Genomic DNA, 23046 nt, shown 5'->3' with positions numbered 1-23046 from the left:
CTGAGCTCAATACAGCTGCTACATAACCTTGGAGAGACAGGCACTCCTCACTCGTAAAACAGAGAACTCCAGCAAAACAAGGCTTTTCTTTTAAATTTATTTTGCAAATCTACCAATTCATTTTATGAAAGTATGAAATCCTATGTGGTTACACTAAACAGTTACATTACAATCCAGGTAATACAAATAAGCACTACAAAGTTAGTTTTAGGTACTCTTGGATAACAAGTAGATTTTGTTTTTTAAAATAAAAGTAAGTCACAAAGAAGAGATAAAATAGCCTTGTGATTGTCAAAGACTTTACTTTAAAGCAAGGAAACCACTGCAGACTCTCCTCATCCTACAAAAAGTTAAGAGAGAAGCACTTTCAGTGTTAATGCTCAATTAGATTCATCAAAGAAATTTAAGTGCACACATCTACTGTCAGGATAACAAGAAGAGTTCACGAGTTGTTTGGAAACTGGTGTCAAATTTCATTCTCTGGAAATTGCTTTTGCTGTTTGACATGACCATCGTCCTTGCTTTCAGATGCATAAAAATCCTGTGAAATGCACCAGAGCTCCAAATCCTCTCTAATTGAATTCAGTGGGAGTAGAATCAGTTCTTACATTCAGGAAGTACTCTTGATATACTGAAATCCTTACAAAACAACCTCCTTCCCAGGAATGAAATTAATTTAAGGATCAAAATACTATTGTAGTAATTCAGGAAAACTCTCAGCTTTGCTGTCTAGCAATTGACACTCCAACTGCATTTCTGGGGACCTTTATTCATGGCCATTCTTTCCTCTCAACCAGCAATAGGACACATGAAGACACCAGGGAACTGTGCTTAATAAAAACTCGGAGCTACATAAATAAAGTATAAAAATCAAAAAAGGGATCAAATCAATCTAGAAACTGCTCTGCTGACACCCATCTGACACACCTCCAGTGTCATTCTGCTGCCTGTAAGCTGCCACTTCTGATGTGACACCTGTCAATCATAACTGCTTCTTAGGAAGCAATGAAATAGATTTTGTAGTGGGATTTCTCACTGTGTGGGTATTTTGGGGTAACACACCCAACATGCTACTGCTGCAGATCATGCAACAGTTTCACAGAAGCAAGGAGAGCTGTTTATAGGGAAATAAGGCAGGTGTGGGTACATTCTGATGGCCTGTGGCACAAAGGAGATTGAAACAGATAATTCTTTCTTGTAGCCTTCACCTCTTTTGACCAGAGCATCCTAAAGGGTGCAAACTCCCAGTTCTCCCCTCACACATGTGCAACAAACCTGCAGAACTCACTGTAGCTCAGAAGTGAAGCCAGCAGCTTCTCCCTTCTAAGAGAAATAGGTATTTATCCACAGAGTATCTTTTAACACTGATAACCTCAAAAAACTTAAAAGAAACCAGACAGGTTACACAAAACTATACAAACTTTTCACCTGGACAGAAAGTGCCATCAAACTACAGAAGCAAAAAAAAGAAGTCACTGTTGAGGGCAGCTACACAAAGTGTGCACAGAAGGCTTAATTCCCCTGAAGCAGATAAGGTTTGCTACAGTCTTGGAAATGGCACCAAGCTGGTGGGAATGTTACTATAATAAAGGCTAGCAATTTCCTTCCTGACACACCACTCTTACCCAACGGGCCAAAGGCAACTAGGGTGCTTTTACTGGTGGCTGACAGCAGGATTTTCCCCAGAAGGTAGTTTAAAATGGTAATAGATGCTGTCATTTCCCTGTCTCTGATATGGTAACTATAATTCTTTCAGCCCCTTCGTTCTTAGCATGTATTACCACAGACCACCCCACCCTGTTATTACCACTGTGCCTTGCTTGTTTTCCACCTCTACTCATGTAAATGTAATGTCAAATCCTCTTAAGAATCCTGAGCAGCCCTCCAGAATCACTTGTTCAACTGACATTTCTGTAATAATAAGGAAAGAAAAAAGAGTTGTGTGAAATTAAATGGTGCTCCTGTTGCCAAGTTGTTAAAATTATATGGCAATATGCTTCCAGTAGTTGTAAGAAATTAATTTGTGGAGTGCTTACAAGCTTTACATCTACTAAATCTCAACAGGATATAAAATGCTATTTAAGTGATACAACTTACAAATGTTACGGAGAAAAAAAAATCAGCACCAAAGAGTGGAAGAAGAAACTAGATTCTTGTCTGCACTCTGATTCCTGAAGGCTGGATCTCTACAGCTGAGGAAGCCAGGCAGGAGATCCTTGGTGAAGTACTTGTGTGTGTTATGTATGTCAGCACCTGCAGCTCTCCCCTCTGCCTCCTCTGCAGCACGAGGCTAGGCTCTGTCAGTGAGAGACTCCACTCCTGCAAACAGCTCAGCCAGCCCCCTACTCTCTCTGCCACTGCCTTCTGACAGCAGCAGCCACAGCCAGAGCACTCAGTGTCATTACTTTTCACCTGCTTCACTACAAAAATGCTGTTCAAAAAGATATGCCTCAGACACCTGCCTGTAGATGATAAATTCATTGATAAGTTATGCCACTATGTGATCCCTGTCATCCTCTTCTCACAACAATGTCAAATACAATATAAAACTTTGGATTTTCTATAGCGAGTGAAATCAGCAAAGTCAAAAGCCAAGCAGTGCCAGCAGTGCTGTCACTACTCCATTCTGGGGGACAGGACCAGGGTAAGGCGCTTTGGCAATCAGCACCAAGTTTAAGCAACAAGCTTTTAGGATACACACAAGTTTCCTGCAGATGCACAGAAAACTGAGACCTCCTGGTTGTTCTCTAAGTTGCTTTGAAACTACAACAATTCATTTAATCCAGCAGCAGAATCTGGCACTATTCTTTTCCTAAGTACAGTACATTTTGATAGCAACACAGAAGCACGTGACACAAAACAGATTTGTTCAAGCTCACCATGGTTCTGATGGGCTACACACACCAAAAGGCAACTCAAAAAGAGCACAGAACTCAATTCATCAGGACAACAACACTGACTCAAAGGAATTTCAGCTCAACTTCATGAAGAAAGAAGGAGCTCACAAAGGAAAAGTTCTTATTGAAAATTGTACTGCTCAGCTTGGTCACTTCTCACACAGATCAAAAGTATCAAATGCTACCAAGGAGCCAAGGACAAAGAATTCCTGTTTTGTAACTATTTTAAATATAGCAAGCCTGCTTTAGAAAGAAAAGCCCCTGCACAATATTTCAAACAGCCTTTTCTAGCAGACTGGAATGGTTAGATCAACACTGACAGAAAATACACATTTCAGAACTAGTTCTGGCACCTTGCAATTTGGAAAACTCTCATGCACACGGGACTGAGGCAGCTTGTTTGCAGCCCTTTCCACACAGTATCCTTGGATTACCCGAGCTTCCTAGGATCACTGGGCTCAGCAGGCGCCTTCCTCGGCAGGCACAGAGTGGCAGCTGTCGTGTGACACGGTGTCAATGCTCTGCCCTTGGGCCTGGGGGTGGATGGACACCTGCACGGCGATCTCCTGGCCCTGCTCGCTCATGGAGCCATCGTCCGAGTCGCCGGCGGGGGAATCACTGCGCTTCATCTCCGGGTTCCTGGGGAACAGTGCAGCCTGAGCTCCACAGCCGGGGGGCTGCTTGTCCTCCTTGCCCACCTCGTCGGGGTCGTCCACTCGCACGGCCTCGAAGATCTCTTCCATGAACGCCCTGCAGTTAAGGATCAGAGGCGGGAGGGGAATGCTCCTGGCGAGCTCCTCGATGTACCGAGCGAACTCCATGGTCTTAAACTGAGTGACTTTGGCCAGCTCGAGCGTTTTGGCAGATGTGATGATGGGGATCCGCTTGGCTATCTCAAAAGCCTTCTGCAGCTTCTCAGCCCCTTCCGTGCGGAAGAACTCATTGATGGCCTTCTCCGTTTTGCGGAGGTGGCTGCTCATCATGCACAGGCGGGTTATGTTCAAAATGAGGGTGATGGCAAAGGCAACGAGGCACACAATCATGTAGTAGATACTCATGTCCCCTGAGGTGAAGATAACTCTCAGGGTGACTGTGTAGTACAAGGTCTCGTTATGATTAATGCCTGCACACGTGTAGCGGCCCCGGTCAGCAAAGCTGACCTTTGTGATGTTGAGGGAATTATCAGCAATCTTCCAATGGTCACCTGCGGAGTGAAAGAAATAAACAGAGCTCATGAAACAAAAATCCCAGGGTAAACATGAACAGGAGTAAAAGCCTGGCAGTAAGCAGTCCACTTGTGGCATAACACCAACAGTACACCAAGGACTGAAATATCCTTTTCATGCTTGTGACACAGAAAGATATTACCCACTTACCCATCCTACTGCTTAATGGTAAATTATTCTGCATGCTTGCTACACTGGTTTTACTTCCTTCTCTCATCTGCTCTTTCCAGTGTGTTTCTGGCCTGCTGGTTCTTTCTGACAGGGATCCTAATTCTTAACTAGCGCTTCTCACCCTATGTTAAAAGACTGTCCTCTATAAAGTCTGATTTTCCATACGTTCAGAGTCAAAATTCAAGTGACCCATGAAAAAGATCAGTCTGTAAATGGCTCTGCTGGCAAAAGAACCCAGAATTTTCTCGAGGCAGTTTTCTGCTGAGCATGCAGTGCTGACATGCAAAACCCAAGTAAAAAGAAATCAATACAAGAAGCTTTATACAGCATTTGCTGTGCATTTATAACTTAGGGGGAAAACTGTTTTCATAACTCATTTCTTCTAATTACTCTACTTTCAACTGTTTTCATAACTTATTCTTCTAATTACTCTACTTTGAACTAATCTCCAGATGGCATTATAACTACAAAAAGGTTACTGAATACTTAAGGCAGAAAGATGGCCTCCAACAAGATCTTATCAATTAGTTCGATGACCTTCATTAATACTAATAGAGAAAAACACATGCATCCCTAAAACATATTTTTAAATTAAAAACTACATGGATAGAACTGTAAGAGCCAATGGCTAGGAAAATATATTTCCCTTCAGTTCAAAAGGGTTAAATAGCATGAATTTCATCACTGACTATTATATCTTGCAATACTTTCCACAGTCTCTCTGGTGCATAAACCAAAAACCCAATGTACTAAGTTACCAACCTTTAAAATATCCTGCAACAAAATTAAAGCACCAACTGCCAGCTCAAAATGTCACAAGTTGTGGAGAATTGTGTTTAATTCACACATTTGGAAAAATATAATAAATTTAAAGCAGAGCAATAGTAAATAAAACCATCAGCTAGTATCTGGTAAGACGAAGAGTCATTGTTTCTGTATGGCATACTGGGGTGACTCTTGACAACATGACTCTGTGGGGCACCAAAGCAGGATGGAAGGGCTGGAGCAGAAGAACTCAGCTCTAATTCACATGCCACATATCACAGAGCAAAGGGCTGTGTTTTGCTCTCTCCATTGTAAAAATGAGAAGATAGGAAAAGAAAATAAAGTCCCAGGGGTTTTCTGATACTGTATAAAAGGGGAATAATGATGGATAGAAAACAGCAGGAAAACTTACCTTCATCTTTCTGTTCAAGCAGGTGTCCTCTGGAGTTATACCAAATGATATGTTCATACTGGCTGATGTTCAGTTTACATTCAATTAAAATACTGGTCCCCTCTTTGGCTATGATATCATGGTGTGCTGGAGAACTTATTAAAGCTTGAGACACCGCATGAAGTGATGCATTGAAAGACCCAAAAGCAACTGTCCTGTTAAAAGCTACATTTTCCACTGTGAATCCAACTGAAAGATCAGCACTAACAGTCAAAATTAACAGGCAATAGCTGAGCTTCATGGAAAGCTAGTGAAAATTCTTCTTTCATTTAATTTGGAGAAATGAGGTCATAGGATATTAAGCTGTCGGTATTGCTCTGAGATAGGAGAGGAGGCTCTTGATTTGTTCTGTGATGGAAAATGTCTGGGATCCAAATGCCCTTTCAAGACCATCAATATTTGAAGTGGAAACTGGAAGTACAACTGAAAAAAAAATAAAGCAATAAGCTTATTAATGACAGTAAGGTTACCGTATATTTAAATTTAATTTCCAGTAAACAGACTTTGATTAGCATAATATAAAACTGTCAGCTGAGAGGCTCCAAATCAGAGCTTTGCTCAGAACACAGTAATAAAATGAGGGTAAGAAGGCATTAGCACAACCTCCAGTCCACTAGATGTTCATCTTCCCAACCAAATAAATAATCCCTGGAACAATAGTCATTAAGGGGAAAAAGGTTTTACAAAAAGAACAAATTGTGCAGACTACTCGAAATGCGTAATTATCTTTAAAAGTGGATTCTGCATTTGTTACCAGAGAAAAAGTGCTTTCTTAATAGAGGAAGAAAAGAGAGAAAGAGGATGTAATTTTTGCCTCCCTCTCCACCAATATCAAAATGCTTTTAAGCCCTGGTTTTCTAAAGCCAGTCTTTCATTTACCATCCAGAGAGAAACCAAAGCACACACACACACATCTGATTTTTAGCATTTACAAATACTTACTTGATTTTAGGGGCACAATTGGCATTAGCTGTCTAAATACTACATAATATGATTTAATTTTTTGGGAGAAGTCTCCTGGTGGTTATCTACAGCCACAGAGAGGAAGTCCCTTTCTGAACATCAGGACACTGATGCCTAAACATACTTCCCTTTTTGCAATCTCTCTTGCTGCTGCTGTGTTTTCCAAGTCTGCTTCCTGTTATTCTTGCTTGTTTTACAATGAGCTCCTGTTGAAAATCTTTTACTTTATGCTGCTACAGCTCAGCAGTCATATCTTATTCATTGTCTTCTCTACCCAAACTTCATAGCAATGTGAAAAATTGTTTTGTCTAGGGACAGACAGTCTTCAAATTAATGTGCACAAAAGATATTTTAAGACATTAGGATACTGCCTTTAATTTTCTGTCTTTTGCACACAAGGATTTTCCTTTTTCACAAGCCAGAATAAAACCAACTTGTAACAAAATGAGATGACACTGATAAGAAACAATCTGTAATGAATTTTCCTGGAAGCCTGATTCAAGGAAATTTCTAATCCAATATGTGTTCCCTGAAGTTATGATTCCATCTAGACTGCTCCAGAGCCTTCAAAAACCATTTACAAAGTACAGAAGCCACAAGCTCAAATGTTATCCTAAAGAATATCTCACTTCATACCACTGATTGTGGGACTTCAAATTTATCATCTTTTCTTCTACAAATAACAGATGTTAGTGGAATTGAATTTCATAAATATCACAACACAAAGGGAGCCATTTACTTAACAAATAGTGCAGGTACTTTTCATCCTTCTAGAATTACTAGTCAACACTATCTAAAACACTTCTGAAAAATAATGTAATATGCATAAAACCAGGTGATTTCTAGTAAATGTCTTTCATCAGAGACAAACTAGGCATATTCAAAAGGGGGAATTCTGGTGATAAGATGCTATCAAGACTGGGAATTTTTTTCAGTGAAAGTTAATTTGTCGAAGGTCAAACCAGAGTCCAGACTTGACATCTGATGAGAAATGTGTTATCTGACCCATTTCCATTTCTGTTGCAGCTATTGCCAAAACCAGTTTAACAAAGAAGGCAAAGAAGACATCTGTGTCCAACTCTCCTTCAAGCTTGACTAACCAACTCACCCACTGAATCCTGCAAGAGAAACTGGAAAACAGGCTCCCTACTTGTTTCTCTGTAAACAGCAATCCCTTCATCTGCCTTCTCTCTCTTTTTTTTTTTTCATCATTGGCCCCACTCTCTTTTCTATCATGCCTCTTGTCCTTTCATTTAAGATGGGACTAGTGCAGAGAACTCAATTATACCATTGTGCTGGAAAAGCTACTTTCCCACTTTCCCACAGCTAAACAGTTAAAAACAGTACCAAGGCCTCTTTCATTCCAGTTTTTCACCAGCTACACTTTAGGGGAAGTGTAACTGAGTACTGCAGCCTCTGAAGAAGAGCATCCCATCCACAGCAACAGTACAGGTCTGAAAAAAATCCAATACTAAGGCTGCTGTTGATCAACAACTATTCTGTTTGAGAGAGTGGTTTTAACCTTCCTTTTTTAGATCCCTGGTATTTTCAGTGTTTCAGAGCCCTCAGATGGCTGCTGACAACTGATCTGCTTGTGTTGGTAAGCTTGTGCAAGCTCCTCACAGGCAGGCTGTGGACTGGTGGTAGTTTGTGGACCACCAACATTTGGGTTGCTTTAAAGGTCTGTCACAGCTTGTGGTGGCAAGTGAGGTTCTGTGGTCCCAGACCTTCAGCTGACATCACCCCATGACCCAGCTGCCTCCAGCTAAAAATGCACTTAACGGCTTTTGCATGCACCAGGTTGACTTCACAGCACCTGATGATAGTTCTGCAGCAAACACAAACCCTCATCTTCACTCCCAAATCATAGTCTTCTGAAACAATAACCTCCCAACTGGTACTTTGGATTTATTAGAGAATAATCCCAGTGCCTCTTAGGCTTTGCCTGTGCTATTGTCATTTTAAATTATTAAATTTGAATTGTTAAGATTTCCAAGCGTCTGTGACGTTCCTCCTAAATGACATTACGAATCTCACTCATTTATTTAACACAAGAAATACTCAGCAACATTTTCCCTCATAAGAATAATTATCTCCAGTAATTGCATATGCTCTCCACTATACTTGCACTGAGCCTGCATAATGTATAAACCATTGGTGATGGGTCATTTAATTTTACTATTAAATTCTTCGAGGTCTGATTTATTAGAAATTGTTTGTCTTTTGGAAAAGCCATTATTGCTAAGCAGACAATGATCTCTCACTGCCGAGTGCTGGGAACAATAAAATGATTTGCAAAATCCATATTCTTCTTCCATTGCACTTATGCAAAACAGCTGCTGGAGCTGATAAAGGACCCAAAAAGGATAAAGCGTGATCAGTGCCAACATCACAATTCTTCAACAAAGTGTTAAGCTCAAGCAAGATGAAATGTGCAGAATAGAAACTGGCTATTTTACAACTGAACCTGAAGCTGAGCTCAACACATTTAACCTTTATTAAACCATAAGTTGTAACAACAAATAGCAGTGGAAAGATAAAAATCTGTGATGCATGCGCTTGTATGAGTCATCCTTGGCTTCTACCATGAAGAAGTGTATTTGTGTTCAACTTAGAGCACTCTAAGTAGTCCCACTGAGGTCAGTGGAAGCACTGATAGTACTTAAAATTACACACATTTATACGGCACTGCAAAATTGGGGCCCAAGAGGTTGCAAGTTATATGGTTTTACATTCACTGCTTAAACCATCACTTCATACCTGGAGTAACGTGAAGCAATAAACCGAGACACACCTGACAGAGCACAGGCTGCTGATGCCTTGCAGAAATGCCATTTGCAAGCCCCCTCTGACCCTCTGTCAAACCAGGGAGACACATTTGGCAGAGCCCTGCAGACAGGAACTCTTGGGAAGTTTATGAAAGTAGACAGCACGGCCTTGACAAGAACCATTCCAGGTGCTCCCAGCATGGGAGAGGCTGCAGAGAGGGCTCACCTTCAAAGCTCTACGAGGGAGTGGCAGCACCAAAAACCAACCTAAGGAGCAAAACCTCAGCTCACCAGCCTCGCTGGTGAGGCTGCACGACGGGATTTGGTGTTTTGCTGTGCACATCCCTTGGCTGCCTGACAGGACACGGTGTTTTGCTGTGCTTATCCCTTGGCTGCCTGACACATATCACGGGGTGACTCGCCACGACGTGGCATCGGCTGTGCACCAAAACAGGTTTTTTTGTCCTGTCAGCGAAAACCGAGCGGGCACAAAGCTCCACCTAACATTACCCTGAACCCGCAGCTCTGTATGCTCCAAGTTCACCTGCGGAAGAGCGCCGGTCCCGCCGGGCTGCTGGTGGCAGTGGGACACACGACACACGACACACGACACGACCGCGCTGCAGCCGAGGGCACGGCGCCACGGGGGGTGACGTCACGCGGGCTGGTGTCCCTGGGGCGTGACGTCATGCAGAAACACAGACTATTCCGAGCTGGAAGGACCCACAGGGATCATCCAGCCCAGCTCCTGGCGCTGCTCAGGACGCCGCGACAGTCCCACCCCGTGCCGAGCGCTGTCCAAACGCTCCTGGAGCTCTGGCAGCCCCGGGGCTGTGCCCATTCCCTGGGGAGCTCTTCAGGGCCCGACCACCCTCTGGGGGGAGAACCTTTTCCTAATAGCCACCTAACCCTCCCCTGGCACAGCTCCAGCCCTTCCCCGGGCTTCCTCCGTGAGGAGCTGCAACCCCCGATGAGCTCTGCCCCGATGAGCTCTGCCCTCGCTCTCCTCGTCTCCAGCCTGACCAGACCAAGTGACCTCTGCCGCCCCTCGTGTGGCTTCCCCTCGAGGCCGTCCACCACTTCTCTGCCCTCCAAACCCGTCCTATTCCCCCGTTCCATGCCCACGCCAAAACAGCGAGGCGGGACAGGCCGGGGGCCGCGGCCTCCCCCTCCGCCGCTACCCCCGGACCCGAGCTCGCCAGGTGAGCCTGGCGGTGCGGTCGCTCTCACCGGGACGAGGGTGCCCGGCCCGGCCCGGCCCGTCCCGCAGCTCCGCCGCCGCCGCCGGCCTCGCCGCCCGGACGCGCTTCCCCGGGCTGAGGCCGCTTCCGGGGCAGCGCCGGGGCCGCTCTGCGCCGGCCTCGCTGGTCACGGTCCGCCCGGAGCCGCGCCGAGCGCCGAGCGCCGAGCGTGAGGGTGAGGGTGAGGGCCGGCACAGGGCTCGGGGGGCTCTGCGGGGAACCCCGCGGGGAGAGGCGCTTCGGGGGCCGCTGTGGGGCAGGGGGCCATGGCGTGTGTGGGCACCTGCGGGGCTCCTTGTGCGGCAGGAGCCTCACAGGGGGAGTTAGGGAACGTGGGGTGCCACATGGGGAACCCCTGCGGGGGTTATGGGACCCTGGGAGACTCCGGGGGAAGCGGAGGCACAGGGAGGCCTGCAGGGCCGCGGGGTGGGCAGGGTGCCGGGGGTGAGCCGGGGGCTGTGCTAGTCGCTGTGGGGTCGCGATAGTCGCTGTGGAGGGTCCTGGGCAGATGGGGTGGGGGTCCCCAGCCCGCAGCCGGAGCTGTCCCTTTCCTCGCTTGAGGCCATCGCTGCCCCGTGGCGGGGACAGCTGCCCCGATTGCATCAGTGAGCGCCTGGCTGGGGACACAGCGTCACCCCGGTGTGATCCCGGGGGTGCTCGGCCTGGCCCTGCTTGCCCTGCCTGGCCCTGCTTGCCCTGCCTGGCCCTGTCTGGCTCTGCTTGGCCCTGTCTCACTCTGCCTGGCCCTGTCTCACTCTGCCTGGCCCTGCAGGTCGCTTCACCCTTAGCTGCTGTCACAAGAGCCCGGACAGGTGACACGTCGGCCCCGGCAGCAGTGTGACAGCCCCATGGGCTCCCCATCCCCGATTCGCGATGCTGGGGCGGCTGCTGTGGCAGCTGGAGCACATCGCAGCTCCTGGGGGTGTTCATGCCCTGCGGTGCTCATCCCCAAGTGCAGAAGTGATCCATTCGCTGCCTCCGTACCTGCTCAGCTCTCTGACAGCTGTCCCCATTTGTAACCTGCACTCCTCAAAGCAGCCATCCCAAGCGAATTGTTTTCACTTTTAGTTTGGTGGAACACGTAATCGGTTTAATTATGTGAGGCCCTTGTGTACCGTCATTTGTTTTTCAGAGTTAGCAAACTGTTTTTTTCCCTGCAGAGAGGGTGTGTCAGTCAGATAAAGCCACGTGTCCCTGTGGGACTTTAAACTTCCAAGTATGACAGTTCTTCAAGTCAGACATAATTTTGTGTACACACATTTGGGTATGTGTGGCAATATTGTTGTGTTTAATTATTTAAAACACCAACGTGGTGCTCTTGAACTAAATGTCAAAGTGCAAGGGAGGGATTATTTTATTTACTTTGCTTTCTGTGGTGGTTTGTAGTCATGTCTGAGGAAGACGGAGGTGAAAATCTGAAAGAAGAAACCTCTTACAAAGATGAAAATGAACAGAAGACGGAGGAACTTGTCTGCTCTGAAAGCAGTGAAGGGAGAGAACAAGAGACTGTGCCTGTGACTCGGAAAAGACCTGAACCCAAACCCCCAAGCCAGCCTGCTGCCACAGACAAGCCTGCAGCTGAAACCATCAAGGTATGTTCCTGTGCTTGCTCGGAATAGTGTGACTCCACATTTCATGGCTTTGAGTACAGGAGAACTCTGAGCATAAGCCCATCTCCTTTCTGAAAATTCACATTGCTGTTCTCTGAAATGAAAAAGCTGCACAAAAGTCACATGTCACAGACTGCTTGTGTTCCTTTCCTCACCATAATGCCTGCATCAGTCTTCTGTTTTTCTTCATTAAAGGTGTCAGATCCTCCTGCAGTTCAGACAGGGTGGGGCTACTGGGGAAGCTGGGGGAAATCTCTTCTGTCAACTGCGTCTGCTACTGTAGCTACTGTAGGTAAGGCTCTTCCTGGTATTTGATAAATATTTTAATCATGTTTTGTGTCTCTAGCTGGTGCTTTAGAACGTGTTTCTAGAGAAGGGGATTTCAGTTATAGCAGCCATTATTGGAAAAATGTCAAGAGAATTGTTCAAGTAATGGGAAAAGCTTGTACCAAAAGGTACAGTGAGATTAAGGAGGTATGCACAGACAGAATTACTTTCAAGTTTTTAAGGCATTTCTGTAATTTTCACCTAGTATTTTAAACTGGTGTTCAGCCAGTATTTACAACTTCATTTAAAGCTTAGATGAAACCTTGGTTCATTACATTGGTAGGTGAGCAGGATAGAAGGAGGTTTTAGTGCTGGTTAAACTGTTTTGAACAGAAGGAATCCAGAATAATAAAAAAGAATATGCAGCTCTAATCCTGTTTCTGTTCTGATTTCTGTCTTCTCTAGGTCAAGGTATTTCAAATGTCATAGAAAAAGCAGAAACAACCCTTGGGATCCCTAGTCCTAGTGAAATCTCATCAGAGTCTAAAGATGCTACAGAAGGTCAGTTTTGTACCGCATAAGAGCAACCCTGAAATGTTTTTCATAACATAATCAGCCCCAAAATAACATCACCTTACTCTGCACCATGCACATTGAGATTGATATTAAAAAAACATTAAAATAGTACTCTATTGGTTTGTTCTGTTAGCTCTGAAAAGTAGGGAGGAAAAGAATCTGAACTGAAGGTTTGCTGCTGGCTGACACTTGGTGTCTGTTGATTTTCTCCACTCTGTGACTGTCAGGATTTTTTTTTTTTTGGAAGTCAGGAAGTTAATTTTCTGCCTTCTAATGCAGGAAGCGAGAATCCTGCTGCCAGCAAGGCAGATGCAGCTGATGATGGCAGCTCCTTCCCTATTGCTGGGGCTCTTGAAGTTTTATCAACCATCTCTACTGCTGTCCAAAGCACAGTGAGTGAGTTGGGAATGCAGGAGAAAAATGGGTTTAAGGGAGCTTTGGGGTTTTGGCCTTTCATCTAAAACATTGTAAGAGGAAACTTAATTTTGACATTTGTGGGATGAATGGTGAGAAACTCTTCCAACCTTCAGACAACCCTTATCCTGGGCCTTGCTTCTAACTGGCACCTAATGTGAAAGATGTTTTGAATTTTGATAGTTCTGTATTAAATATTGGTACATAACAAAAAAATCCTAACCATGGATTGTGCAGAGCATGCATTTCACCTCTGTACTCCGTCATCTCTGCTCCTTTCCTTTGGAGTAATCAGGTAAATGCAGGGTCAGACTCATTCCTTGAATATTTCCACTGATTTCCACAGAACTGTCTGGAGATGAAATCCATTCTCCTCTTCAAAACCCTCTGTGAAACTAGCCCAATTTGCTTGGAAATCAGCTTGCTCCTGTGACCATGAGAAATGCACTTCAAAGGAAGCCATTACCCTTAGAAACTGCTTTTGTGATCTGCTGTCTTGTCAATTTGCCTGTGAATCTGAAAGAGCTGCAGATGGAAAGCTGGCTTCTCTTTCTGCTTTTAAGGCTTCAACAAAAGTTAGCAATCAAAATCCTCAGGTCTGGTGTTTTCTTATTGGAAGGATGAGAACTAAATGCTGTAATGTGCTGAGAACCAGCTTGTTCACAAACTAAAAATGTATTTCCCATCAGATTGCTGCAGCTGTCTGGGTGCTGTAATAAGCTGTTGGGTGATAATGTGTTGTGGCTCTTTCCATGTCCTGCTGCACTCTTTGTGATGATTAGGGTTGAATTTTAGGGTGACAAGGACCAATTTGGCTTTTATGTGAGTGCCCAGCTTAAGATTGCTGATAAAACCCTCCCAGTTTCATTTCTTCCATTGTAGAATCTTCTGTGAGTTTTATGTGCTGTTTTTTATCCAAATCTGATTCCTAGGGAAAAAGTGTTATTAGTGGAGGTCTGGATGCCTTGGAATTCATTGGGAAAAAGACAATGGATGTAATAGCCGAGGGAGACCCTGGATTCAAAAAAACAAAGGGTCTGATAAACAGAACCTCCACATTATCTCAGGTAAAGCAGCTCCCTGTGAGCACCTCATTGGTTTCTCTCATTTCTTCTCCCTTCTTTTGTGGTCCTGTCATTAAGCAACCATTTTTGCTATTGAGCCAAAAGCCTTCTCCTCCTGTATTCTCTATCTCCTGGCACTGTCACGAGGCCTCTGCTTTTCTTTTTCAGGTCTTACGAGAGGCAAAGGAGAAAGAAGAGCAGCAGACAGCTACCGAGGTTACCATGGCTACTGAGAAGAAAGCCCATTATGGGTTACTGTTTGATGAGTTTCAGGGTCTTTCGCATCTGGAGGCCTTAGAGATGCTTTCCAGAGAGAGTGAATCAAAGGTAATGGCCTTGAGCATTTTGCTTTCTATTTTGAGTTCAGCTGAGCAGGGGAAAAAAGCTTAGAAATATATGTATATACATGTAAAATCAAGTGCTCAGAACTTGCTGTAAAATGATTACAGAGCTTCACTTTGATCCTTGCATCAGGACCTGCTGTTTACCTTGGGAGCAGTTTGTCCTGTCCTCAGCTCCTAAAGCCATTCCCTTTGCCCCAGTCAGTCTCAGTTCCTGCAGGTCTTTAACTTCTCACATGTTACTCTCCTCACCCCCACTGGTTTGCTGCCTTGGCCTGCATTTTTCATCCTATTGGATGGATTTATTGATTCTCTCTTTGGCTGTGCTGCCCCCAACCAGGTGAAAGCAGTTCTAAATGCCCTCTCTGGGGAGGAGTTGGACACACTGAAGGAGGAAATGGAACAACTCAAAGAAGCATTTTCTCTGCCTGAATTCTTTGAAGAAGAAGAGGAAGAAAAGAAGGGTAAGAGACCCTCAGGTTCTGAGAAGATAAACTGGTCCTGAATGCAGAACCAGCCAGCCCTGATCAGTAGCAATGGGCACACTGCCAAATTTAGGTAATTTAAGTATTCTTTAGCTGGATGTTTAATCCCAAAGCCTTCTGTGGCCAGGGGCATGACAGGTAGCAACACCCTTCATCTCTGGAGAGCTGCTGTGCAGTAATTCTGTAGCAGGAATGATTTCTTGCCAGAGCAGGGTTAGAGTTGTTTGACTCCTGGGCAGTTCATACAACTGACCCTGAGCCAAAAGGCAAATTCAGAGAAAGAGTAGGTTTCCTTGACCAGGGGAAAAAGACTGAGTAGAGTTGTCCAACCTGTGGGAAAGCAAAAAGCCTTTTTATTTGTTCTTTAAATCAGAATTAGCCACACATACCAAAAAATTCAGAGGTACCTTCACACACAAGAGCCCTGATTCTTGAGAATTACATGGATTTAAATGTAAATTTCTTGCATTGCTTTTACCTAAATGCTCATTAGGGAGGGCTTACACACCTGCACTTGCTATCTTTCAACAGTTAATGTATCTTTTATATTTGCACATAATGGATCTCACATCTGCTCTGCCATATATAATAGGAGAACCATAGGCTCTAAGTGATATTTCAGACTCTCCAAGGTGATGTGCAAGTTAGTGTGTTATAAAAGGCTGCCTGTGAAAAAATAAAAGGATAAAAAAATGGAGTTACCTTAGCTACAAAACCAGAATTGAGAAAGCAAGAACTAACCTTCAGGCACTGATGTTTTCACCTTTGCAGAACTTACCTTAGAAATGGTATTTGAAAAGACTGGATTTGATGCATTCTTGCCTGAGGTGATGATTCAAAGAGAAATAAAGGAAACAGTTGACAGACTTGTGCAGAACTAGTTGTGCATTGAAGTGCTGCTTATTCCTGAATCTGTCCTTTGTGTGGATTCTTTAACCTTTCCTGTCCTTTAGGAGATGAGGAGTTCACAAAAGAAGTAACAGAGCTGTTTTCAGAATTGCACATCTCCTCCAAGCCAGACAAAGTGATCACGGTGAGTTATTTTCCATAGTTATTTTCCATATTCTAACAGCTGCAGAGTTTCCTCACAGGAAGGGCTTCTCTTCACCTACTTTGCTTGTGAAAATATCAAATTCATGAAAACAAACCCTATTTTAGATATTTTGGAAATGGTAGGCAAAGGAGGTGGGCCTTTAACTTTATGGGGCAGAATGATATGAGCCTTCAGCCACCATGGTGAAATAACCTACAGTCATGGACTGAAGGTCTCTTGGTAGAAAGCACCTGGTTTTACTGTGTTCAGGAGTTGGTATGAGGAAGAATCACCTCTCTTGCCATCATTTCACTACCCTTCAGATCCACCAAGTGGCAGTAGCATTCTGCAGACATGTTTTTAAAGCACCTCTGATAGTCTGGTCTTGTTGGTAAACTCCAGCCCCTGGTGCTAGAGAAACAACTACCCTCAACTACATCAGTGCAGCCAAGTTTCTGCAAAACCCTGAAGGCATTGGGATCATTTGTTCTGGTTCTGCTCAGAAGCTCAGAAGTTGTAGCTGCTTCCTTCCTCTAGAAAGATCCAATACTCCATTGTCTTGTGGTGTGCAGGGGGGCTTCATTCCAGTCATTAAATACTATGGCACTTCTTGCTACAGGTGAGAGCATCTGCTCATGAGTGGATAGCACAATTCAACAGCAGTCTTCCTCAAGAAGGAAAAGAAAGTGAAGAAAACCAAGAAGTAGAATCCAGAGATGGTGACCAGGATGCTAAGAAATCAGTAGAGGTAACTGAGTAATCAAGGAAAAGAATATCTGGCTGCAGAGTGTTTATCTGGCTGCTGAGTTACAGTTGTGATTCACAGAGTTTATGGGTTTCTATTTCTGTGTGGGTTCTGAGGTCTAAAAGGGCAGAGTAGAGACAGTGTGTTGTGTGATTGACTTGTTTTAAATAATAAAAGCTGCCTGGTTTTGTATGGTATGGGGAATTTTTGTCACTCTTGCAGGATATTCATGCATTTGCCATAAGAAGCCTGGCAGAACTGACAGCCTGCTCCATTGAAATGTTTCACAAAACTGCAGCTTTGTTTCTCTATGGTCAGAAACAGGAGGTGACAGCCACAGACAGAGCCAAGTCCCTTTCACAGTGAGTGCATCTCTCAGTAAATTGATAGCATATAATTACTGATTAAACTGTCTAATAATTCTTTGCAAATCCATGCAATGCAGGGCTCTTGAATTGTGCATAAGTGTTTAAATTTGGGAATTTGGCAAATTTGTGAATTTGTGACTAGTGGTATCTCTATCTCCCAGCAGAACTCAGCTGTCTTTTTCCAGCTTAAAGACATTTATTGATAACAAAGAGGAAACCCTACTTGAAAGCTTTGTGTGGCCTAGAAGAATATTTGCCCTAAGCTTTTGCTAGGCTGTAGGCAGAGATTTAAAACATGACAAAGCAGTTGTATAAAAGTGATTCCTGATTACCTCTTTGTTAATCATTTAGTATGCTTGGTATGTGAGACTGCAAAATTACTGCACAGGGGATAGCTGGCATGTGTCTGAAACATGCAGTACCTTTTAATTCAGAAAATGAGACTTGCCAGTAAAAAAAAGGCAAGTTAGCACTGTTCCTTCTGGATGGATGTGCCCTTCCTCCGAGTGCTGTTCCACATCTTCTGCTTTAATTATTTATTTCTCCATCTATCCCCTCTCTGTTTTTTTTGGGAAACTTCTGAATGTTCATACACCATTTATATGTTCTATATCAATTTTGGTTCAATTTAACTTAATAAGCATGGATACAAGGCATTTTTGTTTTAGAGGAGTGCTGAAAGAAACTTCATCTGGAGGACTGTGTTGACTTCATTGTTTCCTCTCTCTTCTTCCACAGACTGACGATCATGCTGTGTAAAGAACTGTCATCTTTCTCTAAAGAGTTCACAACATGCTTAACCACTGCAGGGGTAAGAGTTGCACCACAGTTCTTAGGAATGAGATGTGGTTATTTGATTACAGCCTTGGGATCTTTGCCATGAAGTGCTTTTTGGTTTTGCATGTTTACATATGCAGTTTTTTCCCTGTGAACTGATCTTCTAGGCCAGTGTTCCTCAAACTGTGGCAGCTGAGCTTTTGAAAGGCTCCTGCTGCATTCAGCCTGGCACAGAGTGGGGGTGGGAATTGGTGCTCACAGTACTGAGGAGACAGAGGGCAGCAAGGTTTGTGAGTCTGTTGTGGATTTTCCAAAGCACTTGGGTGTTACTTAAGATAGCATCATCATCTCTGGGTTCTCCACTTGTCCCCAGTTCATTTGAAGACATGATGTGTATTCATACCCGACCTGTGCTGGGCACATGCAGGTTGCTTTGTTCTTATTTGCATGCTACAAGGCAGCTAAGCTTGTGGCTTAGCTTTCCTCTAGTCAAGGGAGCAGTGGTGGTTTTAAACTGACTGAGGATTTAGCTTTATCTTGCTTGAAGAAATGTGATCAAATTTTCAATCAGGATAATATATGTCTGATCTCTGCAGGTCAAAGAGAAAGCAGATGTGCTTAATCCCTTAATCACTGGAGTGTTTTTGGAGGTCAGTTATGCTAACGTTAAAACTTTAAGCTAATACTTTAAAAACAGATATGTTGGTTCTAACCACTTTGGGATCCTTATGCATGCCAAGTTCTCTAACCCATGGTCTAAAATTGTGCTCACCTGTCTAATAACTTGAAAGTTTTGATAAATGTCTGTAGATTTGCACAAGAGATGAGTTACTTAGTGAGTGTCAGCTCACAGTTATGATGGGTCAGGAGACACATTAAATTCAGCAGTCTGGATTTTTAGAATTTAAATGTCTGAAGTCAAACCTTAGACAAGTTCAGAAATTGGCATGCAAGAGTCCCAACACTTCTTACTGCTAAGCTGGTTCTCAAGCTTGCAGAGCTCTGAGGTGTGGTAGGAAAGGGGTGTTTCATGTTTGTGTTCTTCCTTCCTGCCACAGTGTGCTATGCTTCACTTAGAAATAACCACTTTTCATCTGTTACTGAGAACAGTATCCTGCATTTGGCTTGGAACTGATCTTGTTTGGCAGTCTTTAAGCCAGTTGCTTTTTTTGCCTAATGGCATAAAGCCCCTCAAAAACTTGATATAAAATTGATTTCTAGAATGAAGCCTTTAAAATCCAGCAAGCACAAGGCTTCTGTTTTTTCTGTTCCATAATCAATGCTGTTTGAAGTGAGTATGTGGTGAGCAAAGCTGATTGGTAGCGTAGTTATTCGTGTGTGTATTTTCATTTTTGTTTTCACAGGCTTCAAACAGTGCTTCCTATATCCAAGATGCCTTCCAGCTCTTGCTGCCTGTACTGCAGATCTCTCTTATTGAGGCTAGAACGGAACTATCACAGTAATAAAAACCCTTCTAATTAAGAACTTTTCGACCTTCTCACTTCGTAGTTTCCGTGCTGGAGAATGATGTAATGGCTCTTATTAAAGGGAAAAAGATGAACTCTGTTCACTGCTGCTGCAAGAACGGTGATTAAGTGCAGTCTGGCAATGACAGCTCTTACAGCACACTGAGAGATGTGATTAGCATAGTCCAGGCTGGTGGACAACGTGACAGACTTAAAGTGCAGATTGCTTCTCTGTTTCATGGACTGTCTGTATCTTTTCACTGAAATCTCTCTGCTGTATGTGCTAACAAGCTCTTTGTGTTCACAGTCCAGAGAGCTTCTCCAGTGCTGAAGAGAGGAGTAGCAGCTGGCTAGTTAAGAGTTAGCTAAAATCATGGTGTGATTTTTAAGTCAGGCATAATTGGGTTCCTGATAGCTCTGCATTTGTGTTGAAGTGAATATTGGATAGGAGGTGCAAGGAGAGGCAAATATTTATGATTATGAGCCTTGCAGTTCCTAGACTGGGCAGAATAGAGCAGAGAGGATTCCTTATGAAGCTGTTGTTGCTGTTGAAGAGAAGCTCAGCTTCCTGAAGATGTCTGTACTGACTCAGTGATTTGGGACAGGGACTCTCACCAGGGGGCTGTTTCTCATTCTCTCATGCTGTGCTTGCTTCAGCACAAGCTGGGAAAATGCTGATCTGGCCCTAAGAATGCAGGTACTTGGCTTTATAGCAATAAATGAGAACTGGCTAAAAGGGATTGATTCGTGTTTGGCCAATTTAATGAGAGAATTCAGCAGGAGGATTCCCCTTTTTCAGTGCAGCTTGACACGTCAGCCACAGACTGTTCACAGACTCACATACTGCCTGTCTTCTGTGTAAAAACACTATAATGCAATGTTCCTTCTTGGAAGGTATATATTAAAGTAGGGAGAGAGGAAGCAATTTGGTGCTGTTGGTAGGAGTCCTAATTTGCCTCAGAAGCTGCTCCACATATGGTATCTGTTTCTTTGTGCTGTGCAAGTTCCCTGCTTTGTTCCTTTATCTTTTGAGCTTGCCCATGGGGAGGCAGCAGCCTCTGTTGAAATCACAAGAGCAGAAATGCACAGCTAAAATGGAATTTCAAGAAGTCCATAATAGCTAACCAGAGGTGACTGAGTGTCACACCTGCCTCTGCACTTGCTCATTGGTAACAATGATGCTCAAATCCCCCTTTGAAAATCCTCTGGGTTTTAGAAAGTCTTGCACATCTCTGCCATACTGAAGGCTTAGAACATTCCTCTGCTCTAGTTGTGCAGTAGAGAAATGTTTTTTTGTATTAGAATACCTTTTGGCTAACGCTCTGATTTTATATATATGGAAAAAGCCCTGTCTTAGTCATGGTTGTACTGATCAGATCTCTAAAGGAAGAGCTTTTTCTTGCATCTTAAAAACTGGACTTGAAAGGAGTGTGTCTGGGGTAAAAAAATCTGCACTACAATAAAATCTGTATTTTTTTCTTCTTTTGGTTAATAGCATTATTAAATAAAGGATTTGTTTTGACAACCGTTTCAGTTAAAAGCTATCAAGGTAGCAGTGGGCACGAACAAAATGAAAGAGCAGTGGGTTTTTCTCAGCCCTGACTGTGTTTTTTGGGGCAGAACTGGGTGCAGCTCTGGGGCCAGGACAGCTGGGATTTTTCTCATGGCAGGAAGGAGTGCTGTGAACCCAGGCTGGGGAATGAGAGCTCCCACAGATGAGCTCCCAGTTCATGTGTCAGTGCAAAAAGGCAGCTTTGCTCCTGCCAAAAAGCTAAAATTTACAGAGATGTCAGAAGAGAAGAAATAAAGGTAATGGGGTTTTATGAAGCAGCAGCAGCTGTTTTTTTGCAGATAAATTTTACCGACTTGCAGTGCTTCAGTGTAAAGTAGTTTAATAATTGAAGGAAATGAGGTGTTTTTTTTTAACATGCAGACAGTAATTCTTTCAGCCATGTCCCCACCTGGATTTTATTATAGCAGCCAATAATCAAACGTGCACCAGCTTCATTTGTGTGCCAGTGCAAGGACTGCAACAGATAGTCAACAAAAACAGTTCCACAGTTGCTGAAATCTTTCCACCCAAAGGATTCATCAGAATTCAGCATCCAACTGTCTGGAGGTCTTCCTGCTTGGCCTTGCCTTGCCTGTGAACCTAATGAGAGCTGACAGTAATTTGAGCACTTCTGGTAGTGTTTGGGGAGGTGAGAGGTGGCTGAGAATTGATAAGAGTCAGCTAAGATGCTGGCAGTGACTTGGAGAGGAAAAAAAAGCCTGCCACAATTGTTTTCTTTCCTTGGGAGTGATTCTGTTAGTTACAGCTGTAAAAGCTGCTTGCTGGCATCTACTGTGGAAAGGTTTAAAACATACAAAAGGCTTGGTCTTCCCAATGGGCTTCGGGATGTGCTCCCAGGCCTTGCCCAGCTGCCTTCCCAGGGCCGCATTTTCCATTATTAATATGTGCATGTTCAGTAGCAGCAGAACCTCTGGCAGGATGAGCAGTTGTCCTCATTTGGAAGAAGCAGCAACTACGTTGCCACTGGTGGCCCTGACTAAAGGGACAGCTGTCCCAGGTCACCCACAGCACAAATTAAAGAGCCTGACTCAGAGGCAGGAAGGGGGGGAGAGGCAAGAGCAGGAGGGCTCTGGCATTTCCTTCTCAGGTGTGTACATCGAATCCAAAATAAACAGTGGTCTGTGATGATGGGTCTTAAGCAGAGGTGATGGTTCTGTGGTCAAAGGCTTCTTGGCACAGAAATGGAGGATGCAAGTGGCCTGTGCTGTGCTAGTCCATGTCTTCTGGGAGTCTTCTGTGACAGCTGCTTGAGTTTGCCATGCTCTGGTGTTTTGGGTGCTGGCTGGCAGGTGCTTCCCTCCTTCAAGGGCAGCTCTGTGCCTGCTGCAGGGAGAGAGCAGAGCCTGTGCAGGCTGGGCTGGGGCCTAGAGGTGTCCCTGGTTGCCACTCTGCTGTCCTGCTGGGGGTGGCAGCCACCCCTGTGCTGGAAGGTGCTGGTGGCTGCAATCTGGCCTGATGGTCGGGATGCTCCCAGTTCCCTGGGTAATGCTTAGTGTCCCCATGTTCAGAGAGCAATGGCAGGGCTGTCCCCTGGGCTGCTCTCACTGGGGGATGCTGGAGGCATCAGAGGACTGACAGCCCAGCTGGGGCTGGCAGGGAGTGAGCAATGAGGTCACCAGTTAAAAATAAACTCGAGTTTGGTATTTGTTGGGGAGGGTCCTCCTAAGGTGGCAGGAGCTGCTCAGAGGTGTGGGTTAAGTGCCACCAGCAGTGGTCCCAACACCAAGCATCCTGCCTGGCTCTGTTCCATGGTCCTGCACTGTGCTCCCTGTGCACATCTCCACCGAGTTCCCTGGCTGCAGTGCCCTGGCAGCTCTGTCACACTGGCACAGATGGGACTGCTGC

The 23046-nt window shown here is 44.3% G+C and overlaps 2 protein-coding genes across 9 annotated transcripts; one reads left to right on the top strand and one right to left on the bottom strand.

The window, feature by feature from the left end:
• Nucleotides 1–83: 83 nt before the first annotated feature.
• On the bottom strand, nucleotides 84–11555 carry MFAP3 (microfibril associated protein 3). Of its 5 annotated transcripts, none has more exons than XM_085073784.1 (3): nucleotides 11467–11555; nucleotides 5472–5933; nucleotides 84–4101 (listed from the first exon to the last, which is right to left on the bottom strand). In XM_085073784.1, exons 2-3 carry the CDS (start codon nucleotides 5749–5751, stop codon nucleotides 3356–3358), a joined length of 1026 nt encoding a protein of 341 aa, XP_084929910.1. In that variant the 5' UTR covers nucleotides 5752–5933; nucleotides 11467–11555; the 3' UTR covers nucleotides 84–3355. The 5 variants fall into 5 exon arrangements, with proteins under 5 accessions (XP_084929910.1, XP_084929909.1, XP_084929911.1 ...); XM_085073783.1 differs by lacking the exon at nucleotides 11467–11555 and adding an exon at nucleotides 10472–10616; XM_085073785.1 differs by lacking the exon at nucleotides 11467–11555 and adding an exon at nucleotides 9468–10087.
• FAM114A2 (family with sequence similarity 114 member A2) lies at nucleotides 10568–21153 on the top strand. 4 transcript variants are annotated; one of them, XM_085073780.1, is made up of 14 exons: nucleotides 10568–10651; nucleotides 11869–12074; nucleotides 12288–12384; nucleotides 12825–12920; nucleotides 13215–13327; nucleotides 14282–14416; nucleotides 14582–14740; nucleotides 15095–15218; nucleotides 16193–16272; nucleotides 16892–17020; nucleotides 17240–17379; nucleotides 18124–18196; nucleotides 18759–18812; nucleotides 19527–21153. In XM_085073780.1, the coding sequence occupies exons 2-14, from the start codon at nucleotides 11871–11873 to the stop codon at nucleotides 19623–19625; spliced, it is 1503 nt and encodes a 500-aa protein (XP_084929906.1). In that variant the 5' UTR covers nucleotides 10568–10651; nucleotides 11869–11870; the 3' UTR covers nucleotides 19626–21153. The 4 variants fall into 4 exon arrangements, with proteins under 4 accessions (XP_084929906.1, XP_084929905.1, XP_084929907.1 ...); XM_085073779.1 differs by having other exon boundaries at nucleotides 10577–10657; XM_085073781.1 differs by having other exon boundaries at nucleotides 10586–10663.
• The last annotated feature ends 1893 nt before the right edge of the window (nucleotides 21154–23046 follow it).

This window comes from Lichenostomus cassidix, chromosome 13 (genome assembly GCF_008360975.1).
Source record: "Lichenostomus cassidix isolate B80296 chromosome 13, HeHo_3.0, whole genome shotgun sequence".
Taxonomy (NCBI): domain Eukaryota; kingdom Metazoa; phylum Chordata; class Aves; order Passeriformes; family Meliphagidae; genus Lichenostomus; species Lichenostomus cassidix.
This window is presented reverse-complemented; position numbering and strand designations above follow the sequence as displayed.